The 16,075-nt window shown below is 40.0% G+C and overlaps 1 protein-coding gene across 1 annotated transcript in view; it reads left to right on the top strand.

Annotated features, from left to right (window-relative positions):
- Nucleotides 1-14,768, top strand: part of LOC103362237 (procollagen galactosyltransferase 1-like) — a 17,922-nt gene extending 3,154 nt beyond the window's left edge. The window contains exons 2-12 of the mRNA XM_008288538.1: nucleotides 2,876-2,986; nucleotides 3,096-3,213; nucleotides 6,445-6,579; nucleotides 10,183-10,387; nucleotides 10,482-10,601; nucleotides 11,381-11,457; nucleotides 11,555-11,661; nucleotides 12,012-12,144; nucleotides 13,301-13,428; nucleotides 13,795-14,001; nucleotides 14,119-14,768. Coding sequence (XP_008286760.1) covers nucleotides 2,876-2,986; nucleotides 3,096-3,213; nucleotides 6,445-6,579; nucleotides 10,183-10,387; nucleotides 10,482-10,601; nucleotides 11,381-11,457; nucleotides 11,555-11,661; nucleotides 12,012-12,144; nucleotides 13,301-13,428; nucleotides 13,795-14,001; nucleotides 14,119-14,389 — 1,612 coding nt within the window. The 3' untranslated portion in view covers nucleotides 14,390-14,768. The remainder of the gene's footprint in view (nucleotides 1-2,875; nucleotides 2,987-3,095; nucleotides 3,214-6,444; nucleotides 6,580-10,182; nucleotides 10,388-10,481; nucleotides 10,602-11,380; nucleotides 11,458-11,554; nucleotides 11,662-12,011; nucleotides 12,145-13,300; nucleotides 13,429-13,794; nucleotides 14,002-14,118) is intronic.
- Nucleotides 14,769-16,075: the final 1,307 nt, after the last annotated feature.

The following is a 16,075-nucleotide window of genomic DNA, read 5'->3' as shown; positions in this document are numbered from 1 at the left end:
GATAGACTGGTGACCTGTCCAGGGTGTCCCCTGCCTTCACCCTAAGTCAGCTGGGATAGGCTCCAGCCCCCCACGACCCTAGTGAGGATTAAGCGCTGTATAGAGAATGGATGGATGGATGGATGGATAGATAGATATATAATATATGATTAAAAAGTTTTATTAAAGTCACAACTTTTGTCTTAGACCTATCAATTCTAAATTATTTGTCAATAGTCAAATTCAAATATCATTTCTTTATGAGTTTATCTTGCAATCAAAGTAAAAGCAACATCAAAAAGTTAAACATAAAGTTAATCTAAATGCATAAATACCAACTTTATATTGATCAAGAAGACGTGAGGTATGATGAGTACACAACATTAAATAACATCTAGAATTTGTTTATCTGTGTACAAGGGGTCCTATGTTTTTTTTTCATGGCCAATATCAGTACAGATTTTTAGGAATCAGAAACCATTAATTGATATTTGGAGTCAAAATACATTTGCGTTAAAAATGAAAATCTTGTCAAAAATTACGTTGAATTAAAAGACAACTCTTTAACATTCATCCTTCAGTGCTGATAGGCTGTTACTGGTGGTGTGTAACCAATCAGATCAGACCACCAAAGCTGCAATTAACAATTATTTCCATTGTCAGTTAATCTGTTTGTTATTTTATTGAACAATCGTTTAGTTGTTTCATCTATGAAATGTCAGAAAATGGGAAAAAATGTGGATCAGTGTTTCCCGGTGACTTGCTGCCTTTAAAAAAGTTCAGTTTTATTGTTGAAACTGGAAAATATTCAAATTTAAGACAGAGATTCAACAGTTTTTTTCTCAAAAAAAGGTAAAGTAGGTAAAAATAGTTGACAACTAACTGTTTAAAAGTTGCAGCTCTAAAGGTCCCAGAGTGATGACAGGCGGCCGCATCGAGGCAAAGTAGCACATTTTAAAAGTTATTTTCTTAAACTGACATTGTGGTAAAAGAAACCAAACAAAAAACAATGGAGGTATCTGGAAAACTGCTGAATGCCAGATGTGATAACTGGCCAATAATAAGTTGATCCCTAATATGTATATGTGTGTATGTTCAATGTTGTAAATTAGATGGTTGTGATAGTTACAAACCTTCAGAACGTTACCACCCAACTCTGCAAGGACCCTTAAAAATCCAGTTTGGAGGATTTTTACATGCTCATTGTGGAGGTTTTCTTTAGAAGTCAACTTTTACCAATCTGTTTTGTACTCTCTCTGCCCAGCACCAGACACAGAAAAATGGTGACTTGCTGGTGATAGTAGCAGAGAATTTTATCAGCTAAAGAGCCACATTACTTCTCATGCATTTCTGGACGACAAAACAGTGAGAGTGTTTTGGCCTTGAACACCCAGTGAATGCTGGATGTTTAACTGAACTAAAGTTCTGCTACTACAACGGCTTTGTTAGGTAGTGATACGTCTGTGTTGAGTGTGCTCTCTACAAATGTCAAAAAATGGATTAATTAAAACTGCAGAGTTGTGTTACAGTTAATAGTTGTACTTTTCTGAACTTATTTGAGGTCATTGTTCCATTTACACTGTTATCTGGGTGTAGTTATTTTGATTATCGACCATCCATCCATTATCTATACACCGCTTAATCCTCACTAGGGTCGTGGGGGGCTGGAGCCTATCCCAGCTGATTTAGGGTGAAGGCAGGGGGCACCCTGGACAGGTCACCAGTCTATCACAGGGCTACACTTAGAGACAGACAACCAAGCACACTCACATTCACACCTACGGATAATTTAGAATCAACATGTTTTTGGACCTTGTGGGAGGAAGCTGGAGAACCAGGAGAGAACCCACGCTGCACAGGGAGAACATGGAGACTCCACGCGAACTGGCGACCTTGTGCGAGGCAACAGTGCTAACAACCGCACCACCTTGCAGCCCGTCGACCAACATGTTTCTGAATATTTCTTTTTGTTTTCCTGATATCAGAAATTGTAAAACATGACCGCTACAATTTCTGAGAAAGTCTAAAATGGCAGATACTCACATTTTACAAGCTGCAAGATTCACATGTTTTGCATGATTGCTTGACGATTTGCTTAAACTATTCACTGCTTGGCCAAACTCTTGTTGCTTTATCATACTAATAAAATGGCTGTGCTGCTGAATTCAGTTGCTTCGTAAGTTCCGAGTTTGTACATCATCCTATTTATCATTCAGTGTTGTTTAAAGATGGAATTTGCAATTGTTGAGAAAGATTTTTGATGCCGGTTTCACTGTCCTTTGCACCCCCTGTTTCTCCATTTTGTAATTTCGATAGCTAAACTGGAGAGGGGGGCGAGGGGGGGGGTTGTGAATACTGATCCGATACCAGTATTTAATCTGCATACCTCCCTTCATGGAGCCAACTGGGATCACTCTTCTATTTATGAGTGGAGGTTTGGAGTAACTATTTATGTAGAGACATTAGCTCGCTGCAGTAAATGAAACAGAACCGAAAACAATGGGGCTCCTGCTGCGAGAATACTGTTTGAGTGGCAGAATAACAAATGCTGGCAGATATTAATAAATAAGGCAGTGTGGTGCGCTGGGACTACTGTAGTTGTTGAAAAAAATTCAATCAGTGATCCTAAACAAAAGAACAAAAGATACTTTTTATTTTTTTGTGTGGCAATTAGCGTTGCCTAAGTAACAACGGGATCAATATCGTTCTGGTGCATATTGGATCGGGGCATTTCTTATATATTGCTTGTAATATCTGATCCCACAACCGTTGATAGAACAGTTTAACTCCACCTTTAAGTCAAACTAAACCTCCATCGCTGAGATAAATATCTTGTCGGCGGTATTGCTACTCTTCACTCGTGATTTCTGTCTTCTCACCTGCTTTCCTCCCACAGGGTGGCGACAGATCACAATACCGATAACACCACGGCCATCCTGAGAGACTGGCTCATTAAGGTGCAGAACTACTATCACTATGTGGAGTGGAGACCTGAAGATGAACCAAGGTACCGTGCACGGTTGTGTGTGTGTGTGTGTGTGTGAATGTGAATGGAGGCTTGTGTGAACGTATGAGGTGAGCACATTACCTAACGGGTCTGTCTTTGCACGTCTCAGTGCCTTTGAAGACGAGGTGGGGCCTAAGCACTGGAATAACCTCCGCTACGAACACGTAATGAAGCTCCGCCAGGCAGCGCTGGAAACTGCCCGTGAGATCTGGGCCGACTACCTCCTGGTATGTTATCATCCTCTCCAACAGCTTCTTAAGTCTCCTCTTTATTATGTGCTCTCAGTTCTGGTGTAGAAGGAGATATCTGCGCAAAGTATAATAATCTGATTCATGGTACTTATTACACCCACCTGTCCATTATCCATGCCTGCTGATGCCTAATCAGGGATGTGGGGTGAAAATATTAAAGACCTACACACAATTAGGCTGAAAAGAAATTAAATGCTGTTAAATGTGTAAAAAAAAAGAGAGAAAAAGTAGGTGTTTGTTATCATTTGGCCATTTTGTTTCTGATAATAAGACCGACAACTTAAACACCTAATATGACAGGAGTTTAAGAGATTTCTCTACAAGTGGATGGTGGTTAACATGCTCCCAGTTTGGGGTCAGCACCAAAATTCATTTTAGCTACCTACAGAAAGGTCCACAAAAAAAAATCTATGTAATTTAAAGAATTCTGTACTTAGCTGAGCTGTTGACAGGCCTTTCTAACAGAGATATGGGGTGAAAAAAAACTAAAAACCTACACACATTTAAGCTGAAAAGAAGGGAAAGAAGGTAAGTGCTATCTAATAACAATCACATCTGATTAGCTGTTTTTTTTTCTGATAATGCTAATAAGATGTGCACCCAATGTGAAAGGGGTTAAAGGAGGGTGATTAAATTTCCTTTGAAGTGGGTTTATACGAGGGGCTCGTTCATAATCTGTGTCTGACTTAAAGTAGATGTCGGTTGACATGTTTGGGGAGGCAGAGAGGAGGACTGGCATGAAAGCAAAATGAATATGAGATACCTCCCAAAGGTCCACCAACATAAATCTATATCAGTTTAAGGATTCTGTACGCTGTGGAGCACTCTTTCCAACAGAGATATGTGGTAAAAAAGAAATAAAAAATTAAAAACCTACACACACATGTAGGCTGAAGAAAGTAAGTGCTTTCCAATTTGTTAAAAAATAACAAGTACAGGTAGGCGTTGGTGTAGCACATCTGTCTATGCTTGTTATTTATTTTGCTCCTGATAATGCTAATAATAATGCTTGGCAACTTAAACACCTAGTATAGCAGGAGTTAAAAGGATATCTTGATTTCTCAGAAGTGGATTTATATGGAGTACTTTTCCATAGTCAGTAGATGGTGGTTGACATGCCCTCGGTAGAGAGGAGGACTGGCATGAAAGCAAAGTGATAAACTGCTGCAGGAGGGGTCAGCAGCAAAATAAGTTTTAGCAACCTACAAAAAATTAAATAAAAGTCAATATCAGTTTAAGGGTTCTGCATTAAGTGTGCTTTGGTAAGTGTTTTCCAACAGGGATGCGGGGTAAAGAAATGCCAAACCTATGTACATTTAGGCTGAACAGAAGGAAAAAAAAGTTGTTGTGACACACCTGTCTGTGCTCGTCATTGTTTAGCCATTTTGTTTCACATAATGATAGCAAGACTGACAACTTTAACTCGTCATTTGACAGGAGTTAAAGGGATAGTCCGATTCCTCTGAAGTGATGAGGCGCTTATTCATAATCTGTGTATAACTTCCGGTCGATAGCGGTTGACATGCCCTCAGTTTGGGGAAGCAGAGAGGAGGACTGGCATGAAAGCCAAGTGATGAACTGCTGTGGACAGGATCAGCAGCAAAATGAGTTTTAGATACCTCCCAAAAGGTCCAGCAAAAAAAAAAAAATCAATATCAGTTTAAGGATTCTGTACTTAAGTAGGCTGCAGACAGCTCCCTCCAACAGAGACCTGAAGCTTTTCAATCGCTCTCTTCAAAGCCACCGGACTCCATTGACAAAAACAGTAAATTTTACCTCGGAGAACTCTGGCCTGCCGCTGCCTTGATCAGTTGGTTTGTTTTTTGTTATTGTGGGACTTTGGTGTTCTAACAAGTCGGTGCGGATCTGACCTAACCCATTAAAACACCAAAATCACACAGCGGTAGACCAGCAACACCCGTATCTGGTGAAGTGAAATCACAGTTTTTATCCGCAGTGTCTGGTGGCTTTAAAGAGAGCATAGAGTGATTTAAAAAAAGCTTCTGCTCCCTGTGGGAGAAAGCTGTCTGATAGAAGGGTAAAGCTCTTTTCCACAACAGTCATCACTTAGACTTTGTGCTGGTCCTCTTGTCTGGGGCCAGATACTGAAACCAATGCACTGACTGTTGAGAAGAACGTCAAACAACTCCACTTCAAAGAAACTAAACTACTGCTTGAAAGTTGTCAGGTGAACCCATGATTACATTTACAAATATCTATATTTTAAGCCTGAATGGGTGCTTTGGAATTGTTACGATGGTGATCTGCATTTTTAAATATAAGCTGATTTAAGGGTTTCCTCAAACTAAGCTTTGGAAAAAAACAGAAAGTGAAGGTTGCGATGCTGTGACCATGACGTAAGTCATTAAAACAAGATATATAGCCAGAGCACAATGGCATTTTTATTAATGTCAGCTTTATAATATGTCAGCTTTTTTTTTGCATTGATAATTAACATGCACAGGATATGTTATGAGTGGGAACAATTTAAAAACAAATTTAAAAAGCAAGCTCCAGAAAGCTTTGTTGTCCTTCTTTGTTTGGCTATAAGTACGTTGAAAGAATTATTAATGCAGTTTGACCTGATGATGGAGTGCTTTAGTTTTCTCCTTTTGTTTTCTGCACCATTTAATACAAAGCAAGACTCCCTGCTCCTTGTTTCTGTTATTTGCCTCCTCTAAAGAGCAGCGGTGCTTCCCTCCTCGTCTGTAAACGAAAACTACACTACCTCGACTTATGTTTCTGTCATTTCTCTTGCGCAAGTTCTTGTTATTTATTGTCGGACATAAAGGTCAATACTGGTGCATCTGCAATAAGCTAATATCAGAAAAAATATTATGGCTGCAGACAGCGTAGATTCTCATTTATTGGAGCACAAATGTTGTTCTTGGTGCATTGAGGCGAAGCTGCAAAAGAGGTTTTGGCATTGGGAAAAAACAAAAAACAAATCTTCTCTGGACATATAACCACTCGGCCTACTACAAATACGAGTGCAATCTGTTTGTAAGGCTTGTTTAAAATTACAGGCTGCGAGATGAGAGGGGAGAGATGAGAAGGAGCCTCGTACGCTTGCAGTGCTCTGTGATCAAATCATGTCACAGCGGCTCCATCAGTCATTTAGCGGCAGCGGGTGACATTTCGCATGCGCTTTCACGTGTACGTTTGGGTGTGATTGTCAATATTGCGCGCCGTCTCCTCCGTCTGCAGGTGGCCGACTGTGACAACCTGCTCACCAATCAGGATGTGTTGTGGAAGCTCATGAGGGAGAACAAGACCATCGCGGCTCCCTTGCTGGAGTCCAGGGCCGCGTACTCCAACTACTGGTGCGGCATGACTTCACAGGTACGGCACGTTTCCTTAGAGCTGTTCATCAAAGCGAAGCACAGAGTCCTCACATCTTGTTCCCCAGATTTATATTCTGGGTACGAGGTAGCTTATATAGTTTGAGTGTGTTGTAAATGCTCTCCTGGCAGTTTGGATGTATTTAACTCATAAAAAAAACATCTGTGACAGCAAGATGAAAACAAAAGGTATAAATTCCATATTCTAAAAAGACTATATTATTATAATTTAACCCTCTGAATCCCAAAACTTGCCTGAGTCTTCGGAAGGTGTGCTATCTTTAAGAAATAGCCCAAATTATACCATTTATTAGAAACTGTAAACGCAGAAGGAATAGTTAGATTTTCAACTTTTTGCTCATTGAAGTTGCCTTTTCTACACTTTTGTTGTACTCTTGTTTTGTTGCACATTATTTCCACTACACTTAGCTCAGGGTTTTTCAACTTTTATTTTCAAATTTTGTATTTTCTTATTGTTTGTTTTTGCTTATTTATTAGTATTTATGGTGGTGGTAACGTTACTCTTTGTGCTGTAATAACCACATTTCCCCTTGGGGGTTAATGAAGTATTTCTATTCTATTCTATATCTTATCTGTTTAGAAAACTTCGCCATATCCAAGCTTCAGAGTGTTATATTTCAATAAAATCACTTTTTTCTGCATGTCTCATTTAAAAAGTCACAAAAACGTAAACATTTGCATAAACCAGATTCCCTAAAAACCAAAACAATATTTGCACATCAGTGCAACTGTGAAGCTTTTGTTGACTCAGCTGCAACCAGCAGCCATGTGACATAATTTAGTGACTATGCAAGGAATTAAATATAATTAATATAGTTTGTAGAGTCACTATTTTTCCAGTATTGGTAACAGGTGGGCACTTTTTTTTTCTCAATTTTTTTGTGAAATAAATAATAAAGGAAATGTTACTTTTGTTTTTACTTTTGTTGATGGTTTATGGCATTATAATTATATCATACTGCACAGAAGACATTTGTGAGTTTTTTCTGCTTCTAGTCGTGGCTGTGCTGTTTCCATAGAGGTGCAGGGTTTTATAATGTGATTAAAACTGAGTCCACAGTGAGTAAAAATGTGACTGGAGCAAAAAAAAACACCCAGAAACGGTTTGGGGTTCTGAGGTTTAATAGAATTAATGTCACTTTAAAGTTATTTAAGTCTGGTATTTAAATATTACACATTCACTTGGAAATATTAAGGATAAGATGCAGGTCTTTGCTATTTTTTTTTTTCATTGACACATTATAACACATAAAGTTTCCACCAGCACCCTATTTCACACACAACAGCACACAAACAGAACCAGCAGATTGCAAAGATTACCGTATTTATCACAGTTTGTCTGCGGATCCCTAAAGTCTTTAATTAACTTATGCAAAATTAAGGCGGTAATTGTCTTTAAAAATTACTGTTAAGTATTTAAATCCGTCTCTCAGAAGTCTTGAGGATACTACAGATGGCAGATGAGATTTGTCTCATTATCTTGCGGTTTAAAACGTTTTTAAGGAATAGGAAGGGAACACGGTGCCAGATGTGACCTCAGCTGCAAATGTTATTCTGTTTTGTGGTTTCTGTGAGATATTACTGACTCCAGCGGATAACATTAGGTAGCGCCGCCTTAAGTTGGTTGTAGCTGGTCACTGAGAGAAAAAGGAGATAAACCTGAGGACTTTGACATGCACTGGGTGTTCAAATTATACAACTCTATTGTTCATTGAAAACTGAGGAAAAGCACTTTCTGTCTTGTTTTTTCAGTTCTTTGGCTTAAATCTTGTGAGAGATTGCAGCTCTGTATGAGGCTGTATTGATTTACTAAACTTTAGTCTGTTTAAGGAGAAAACTTTAGACTGTAGATCACAAGTTTTGATGGTAAATCTGGGTGATATGTCCATTTACACCAAAGGAATACAGATTTATCTAATTATCACTCTGAACCTCCTGTAGAAATAATCAAACTAGATTTAAATTCAAGCTAAATCTGTCCTGCACGTAGACTATATCTCTTTCCTTCAGCTGTAAATTCATCAACTGTGCTCTGATTGGCTGCATTTAAAATACATTTAAAAGATATGACATTCATTTAACATGTAGTAATTGTAGAATAATGCCTTTCATAAATATGTTTTTCCATATGTAGCTTTCGTCTTGGAATTTGAATATATTCTTCTTTGGTGTGATATTTCAGGGTAATGTTCTCTTAATAATCTTCTTGTAAGATTCTTTTCAAGCTTAATGTTGAACTGCTGATCAGGTGAAAAATAAGAGCTTCCTGCCATATTTTAAATGTAAGGTCTTAAATTTCATCAAAGTGATCTTAAAAAGCTCTTAGATTTAACGTCCTTAAACCTGCAGATACCATGTTATCGAGTGTAGACTCTTTATAATGTCTCCATAAAAACCTCTTTTATACGTCCTGGATGAATAATGCAATCGACTATTAAGTCTGTGGGTTACTGATAGTGAATAAAATGTCAATTTTCTTGCAGTTCTGCTGAACAGCAGAACATATTTCCTGCCAGCTTTATAACACTGAAATATTCTGTAATCTAGAGGGACGTTTTCATTTGATTATTTTTTCTTATGCATGAGGAAATCATATTTGCACACTAAGTCACTTTAGAAACACTATAAATGAATCAATTTGAAGGTGTGGGAGAGAGGCTTTCTTGTTTTTTATCAGCGTAGCGTTTCTCCTCGGTTTGCTGTGCAGGTGCTGTATGCCCCGGTAAATTAATTTGTAAATTAAAGTAATTTGTTTGTTTCGTCTCACAGGTGGACGGAAACATTGCTGGGCTGATATATCATAATATTTAGCTCTGATGAAGGTATATGGCATCAGTAGATTGTATGGCTGCTGCACAGACATCCCACACAGTCATTATGTTTAATTTGCTCTACCTTCTCAGCTTGTTACCGTCGGCTTCACCAGACACCACTGCTGCTTGTGCTCATTAAAATGAGTTATCAAAGAAATACCTTTCCATAATTATTAGACTGTGTGAATATGCAGACACTGCTGATATGATTTTGACTACTCAAACTTGCAAATCTGATGCATCATGCAAGCTGTAATATATTTCTGTCTCAGCAGGATGCCTTTAAGTACTCATCTTAGCGTCTTGGTTCCTCCAGCACTAAATCAACCAATTTCAAGCGAGAATCTGCCTCTCTGATTCCTGCAAAGAATATTTTCTTCAGCACAGTTAATAGATGTGTGGCCAGAAGGCAATAAGCAATCAAAGTCTGGCATTGTCTTTTCTTCCATGTCGGTATTGTTCAGTCACTTTATGATTGTGAATTTTGTGATTTGCGCAGTCAAAATAGTTTTCGTCGTTGTTATTTAGTTCAAAATTACGCAGATATTTCTACCTCAAAAACCCTGAAAGTGTCACGTTTTTGTTTCTCTCACTGCAAGAGAGGGCATTCAGGGACGTTGGGCCATTGCAGCCAATCTTCTCAAGTCAAGTCAAGTTTCCACTGACCTCGAGAGCCTGACCAGCTCAATATTTTCACTTGTCAATACATCGGACACAGAGGAGCACTGAGTGTGACTATACTATACAGCGTTGTTGTGCACTTCCTGCAGGGCTACTACAAGCGCACACCCGCCTACATGCCCATCCGTAAGCAGGAGCGTCGTGGCTGTTTCGCCGTACCGATGGTTCACTCCACCTACCTGGTGGACCTGAGGAAAGAGGCGTCCCGTCAGCTGGCCTTTTATCCGCCACATCCGGAGTACAGCTGGGCCCTGGATGATGTTATTGTCTTCGCCTACTCAGCTCGCATGGCTGGTGAGACGAGATGTGCTTTTTTTTTTATGTGGCGAGCTTGTTAAATAACTCTCTGATTAAATGTGTTTTTTTTTTTTTCTCTGTTTTCCCTCAGATGTGCAGATGTACATATGCAACAAAGAAACTTACGGGTATTTCCCAGTGCCGATGCGTTCCCATGCGACCTTGGAGGATGAGGCGGAGAGCTTTCTGCACACTCACCTTGAGATCATGGGTGAGTCAAAAGAGCAAAGCAGAAACTCAGAAACACCGGCGTTTTCTTTGTGCTTAAAAGTTTTAGGATTTAGGTCTGAGTTTTCTTGTGATGAAGCGCTCAAACTTCAATTACGTCTCGGAACAATGGAAGTTTCAAATGCATTGATTTGTTGTTGCTCTAACCATCTTTCACTCTCCACGTCATGTTGTGCTGGTTTGCACTGTTGTGTTGCATTTAATTGATTTTCTTCCTCCTGCTGCAGTCGTTTCTTTTCTGTTTAAGACGTTGACAGATAAGCATGGAAACCGGTTCAGATGATACATACAGAACAACAGGGGAGGAAACAGAGCATACACAAAAAGGTTGTGCCATTAAGGTGCAACAGAAATGCAGTGACAGACTTGGTGTGACTGCAGCTTTATAACTCTGGGAGTTGAAAATATTCAAATCAGGACAAGGGTGGGTTCTGCTGAAACTGCCTTTTGTTCAATATGATTTTATCACATCATTACATTCCTCTATAGACTCCCTGCGCAATATTAAAAAAATCCATGCTGTAGCACCTAGATAATGAAAACTACTACCAGTCATCTTTACACATATACTGGGTTTGCTAAATTCCAGGTTGTAAAGTCAAATCATAAGTTAAACTATGGCTCATTTTTTGGGAGCTCCCCAGGGAATCCCCAGCAAATCACTTGTGGACCCCTGCTGTTCCCTGGACCGCGTTTTGGGAACCCCTGTTCCAACACATTACTCATTCTCTTTGTAACCTTCCCTCCTTTTTTCTTTGACAGTGAAAAATCCACCGTTGGAGCCCTCCAGCTTCCTGTCTCTTCCTCCCAAGCAGCCTAACAAGATGGGCTTTGATGAGGTATAAACACTCTCACACACGCACACATACACGCACACACAAATGTACACAACAACCAAAGCATGTGCGTGAGGTTTTTGCATTTGTGTGCACCCAGGTGTTTATGATAAATCTGGTGCGGAGATCTGACCGTCGTGAGCGAATGCTAAGAACTCTGTACGAGCAGGAGCTCAGCTGTAAGGTTGTTGCTGCTGTGGATGGCAAGTACGTTTCTCATCTTATTCCTCCCCCACTGCCTGTGTCGTCCTGATTTGTGTCTCTGCAACATGCGGTGTAGATTGATGTAGGAAGCCAGGGCTGAGACAAACAACCAGGCAAATGTAGCTGGTTGCATGCTGTTATTTAAAGATTCCCTGAACCACATAGTTTCAGCTCATTTGTGAGACACATATCACTCTAATCTCAACGCGGGCTCTCCAGAAATTAGGTTTGATTTGTTTTCTTCTGCTGTCTAAATGTAAACAACTGTCCTAACACCTGCCATGTTTATTCAGCCTTTCACGTACACGTAGCACATCACTAATCTTTTTATTCATCACGTCTCTTTCTCTCAGAGCTCTGAACAAGTCTGATATAGAGTCTATGGGGATTAAGATGCTGCCAGGCTACAAAGACCCTTATCATGGACGACCTCTCACTAAGGGTGAACTGGGGTGTTTCCTCTCTCATTACAACATCTGGAAGGAGGTAAGACACTTGGACGGGCCTCAGGCCACGAGGTCTGCCTGCACATAGTAGATAACATTTACTGTTAAAAAGCACAGTAATTCAGTTTGTTCGGTGGGATAAATAAACTTGTCTTACACAAACGGGCGACAAATAAAGGAAGAACCTGAACCCTCTGTCACCTATAGTGAGGGGATTCAGTGGCTCTGTTTTGCTGTAGGGGGGAATTTTGTTGATGCAGTTAGAGGAAAGGGTAACTGCAAATCAGTATAAAGTTGTTCTGAGCGTTCACCTTTATCCTGTGATGAAACATTTCCATCCTGATCGGAGTCTCTTCCAAGATGACAGGGCTCCCATCCATAGGGCTCAATAAGTCACTGAAAATATGAAGTTGATGTGAATTATATGCTGTGGCCTCTGTAGTTGCCAGATCTCTACCCAATTGAACTTTTTGTTAAGCTATCACCATCATCAGAACACTAAATGAGGGAATATCTTTTGGGAAAATGATGTTCAGTCACTCCAGTAGAGTTCAGGAGCCTTGGACAATCAATGCTAAGGTGCATTTAAGCTGTTCTGGCAGCACATGGTGGTCCAACACCTTAGTACAACACTTTATGATGGGGTTTCCTTTAATTTGTCACCCTATACAGTCTGTGTATGTTTTAGGAAATGCCTTTTTGAGTAACTTGCTACTTGGCACAAAAAATTCCAAATGGATAAACATATTCATGCCCACAGTTTTCTTTTCAATTATATCAGAAATAAAGTTCAGAATAAATAATTTACTTACTGTGGATAGTTTGGCATTCAGCCTTTTTTTTTGGATGGAATAATAGAGCAAAGAGAGGAGGATGACGCAGCACAGTCCAGCTGGCTATGAGGTCAACTGAGGACTCAGATGTGAGGGGCGTTTAAGTTCAATGATATAGACCCTAATTCCTTTTGTATTTAACTTTAAAAATATATGCTAGTGTCACCACAAATACTCCTTTATTTGTAATAATGTTGCACAAAGGACTAAAAGTGTTATTGATACCAGTAAAGGATTTAGCAAACATTACATTAATCGCCGTGCACTGTCATTAATGCAAACAGGCTCACCAACATCCTGGCAGCCCTCTAATACTCCAGATCCTATGTATGTGTATGTGTATGTGTGTGTGTGTGTGTTCAGATAGCAGAGCGCGGTCTAAAAACGTCCCTGGTCATCGAGGACGACCTCCGCTTCGAGGTGTTCTTCAGACGTCGCCTCCAGACGCTGCTGCAGGAGGTGACGACACACAAGCTGGACTGGGATCTCATGTGAGTGACGCTTCAGCGAGCAGAGGGAAAAATACAGCGCAGTAAACAGAGAGGATCATCATCCCCCTACAGTGAAATCCATCCATCTGTCACACATATCATCTCAGACAGCGCCAATCAGATGCTGAAAACACTTGTGGGAGTAATGCATCTTAGCATCCCACTACTGAGCACTGTCCTCCAGCATTTTCACAGAAACTGTATCAGAAAGTGTCCATCAGGGAAGTTTTTGGCGTGACTCATTAAGAGATTAAAACAGATTAAAAGTTGTTGCAACAGTCCTGCTCAAATTACTTGATGTAAGTCTGAGATTCAGCAATTTTAACTGTTGTCAGACTTGATATTTTCTCTTTTATCTTTCTATAGTTACATCGGGCGAAAGCGAATGCAGGTAGACCACCCAGAGAAATCTGTACCAAAAATCCACAATCTGGTGGAGGCGGATTACTCCTACTGGACACTCGGCTACATGTTGTCATTACAAGGAGCCCAGAAGCTCCTCAAGGCCGAGCCTCTGACCAGAATGCTACCTGTCGATGAGTTCCTCCCTGTTATGTATGACAAACATCCAGTGTGAGTATATCCCATCTTCTCCTCTCATAATCTCCTTCCTATATGTCACTTTTAAAAAAAGAAATTCTGTCTTGTGGCACTTCATCTAATTGCGTCCCCGCCCCTCTACCTCATCAGCTCAGAGTACATGGACCCCTTTGAGCGTCGAGACCTGCGTGCATTTTCTGCTGAGCCGCTTCTGGTGTATCCGACCCATTACACAGGAGACCTGGGCTACATCAGTGACACGGAAACATCGGTGGTTTGGGACAACGAGACAGTCAGAACTGACTGGGACCGAGCCAAGTCGAGGAAAACTCAGGAGCAGGGGGAGCTGAGCTTCGAGGCCCAGAACTCCGACGTGCTGCAGTCTGAACTGGAGAACTGGAGCGCACGGGACGAGCTGTGATGAAGAAGGCACTGGGACGGGAGGGAGGAGTAAGAGAGAAAGAACTCTGGCATACAGAGATTAGGACGAGGGGAGATAGAACATAGCTGGGATAGAGGCGGGGAGACGGGAAGTATGGATGGAACATAACAGAAAGCAGGAGTGTTACGCAGATGGACACTGGGCTGATGAGAAACAAATGCTTTTCCTTGTACATTTCTCTCCACTGTTGGAACTTTCTCTTGAGAGAGGAGGTTAGATGTAGAGATAACTCTTGAAGAGTCAGCTAGCAGCTTTTTTTTTTATTTATTGCATCCAACACACATCCCTTGTCCAGAGCCCTGGTCCATTAATAGTTATATTTTTTATCTGATTTTTTCCCCCCAGACTCATGCAATAATCAAGTAAATGTCCCCCTTGTGTATCTTGTAACAAAATAAGAAGATCTGGAAGAAGATTAGATAATAATTACACATTAAAATGCCTCTAAAGAAACATATCTTTGCCAAAACTTCCTCTGATTATATGTTAAAGCTGCAGTATGTTCTGGGTCAAAGTGGGAGCCTCTAAAATATACAAAGATGGTATAACATTTGTTTTTGTACTGACTTAAATGTTCTCTTGGAAGAAATCCAAATCACTAAAACATTGCCTTTGCTGTGCTCTCAGTGGTTCCCAATCTGTTTGGCTCATGACCCCTTAAAAAAAAACTGGCTGCATGTCTGTTAATAATCGCAAAAGTAAGAGCAAAGAAAACAAGCAGAACTTTCTGTAGAAGAAATATATCGATTTTTTTCTCGTCAAATCATCATGTGACACTTCAGACTGATCCTTTTTTTCCCCCAAACCCAGATTGGGAACCACCGCTTTGTTTTGCTTCTCTTCTAGTGACTCAACATCTTACTGTTAATTTAGCTCCATTGAGTTCACTCTACATTTTTTGTTACTATACACCTAACCTTACTAACCTTTCACTAATGAATGTATCTTTGTTTCTTCACTCGTTAAAAAAGCATTTTCACACTTGGACGGCAGCAGAATCGATTTAATGTTTTAGAGTTTTTGTTTTTTTTTCTCCGCTCACTACATATTGCAGTTTTAACCAAGACGAGCAGCTTTTGTTGCATTTTGTTTGTTTGAAACAAATGAACACAGATTTTTTTTTTTAGTAGCTTTTCATGTTTTGTCTCTTCTCTTTGTTTGTAAAATGTGTCTCTTTTTTTTGTGGTGTTGTTTTTACCAAAGGATGAATAAAACCTTTATTATGAAAGGCTTGTTTGTGTTTTCTACTTGACTTGGCCTACAAATGTGAAGCGCATCAGCATTTAAATCTCAGTTAAAAGTATACACTGACACTCGACTAATTATGGGTTCATTACAAGCCAGAGCTGCAGCGGCTAAAATATCAAAATAGCTACACTGCCTCTTTTTTTTTTTTTTGGCACACAGCAGTTTTATTTCAGTACAGACATGTACAGTCCAGTGGAGACTTCTTTTAATTAGTGCCTGCTGGTGTTTCCCTGCTCTGTAAGTACATAATGGTCAGTTTGGGCTGCAGCAGGCCACCATTACTCCTCTGCACTCCTCTGTGTTTATACTCATAATGTCCTATTCATTGTTGACCTGTGGAGCGTGCCCCTGCTTCATGGACTCCTTTACAGTTGCATATTTGCATCCGAAATTAAGAGTTTGTTATTGAATTAGGAG

The sequence above is a fragment of the Stegastes partitus genome, unplaced genomic scaffold (assembly GCF_000690725.1).
Source record: "Stegastes partitus isolate 25-593 unplaced genomic scaffold, Stegastes_partitus-1.0.2 Scaffold563, whole genome shotgun sequence".
Taxonomy (NCBI): Eukaryota; Metazoa; Chordata; class Actinopteri; family Pomacentridae; genus Stegastes; species Stegastes partitus.
This window is presented reverse-complemented; position numbering and strand designations above follow the sequence as displayed.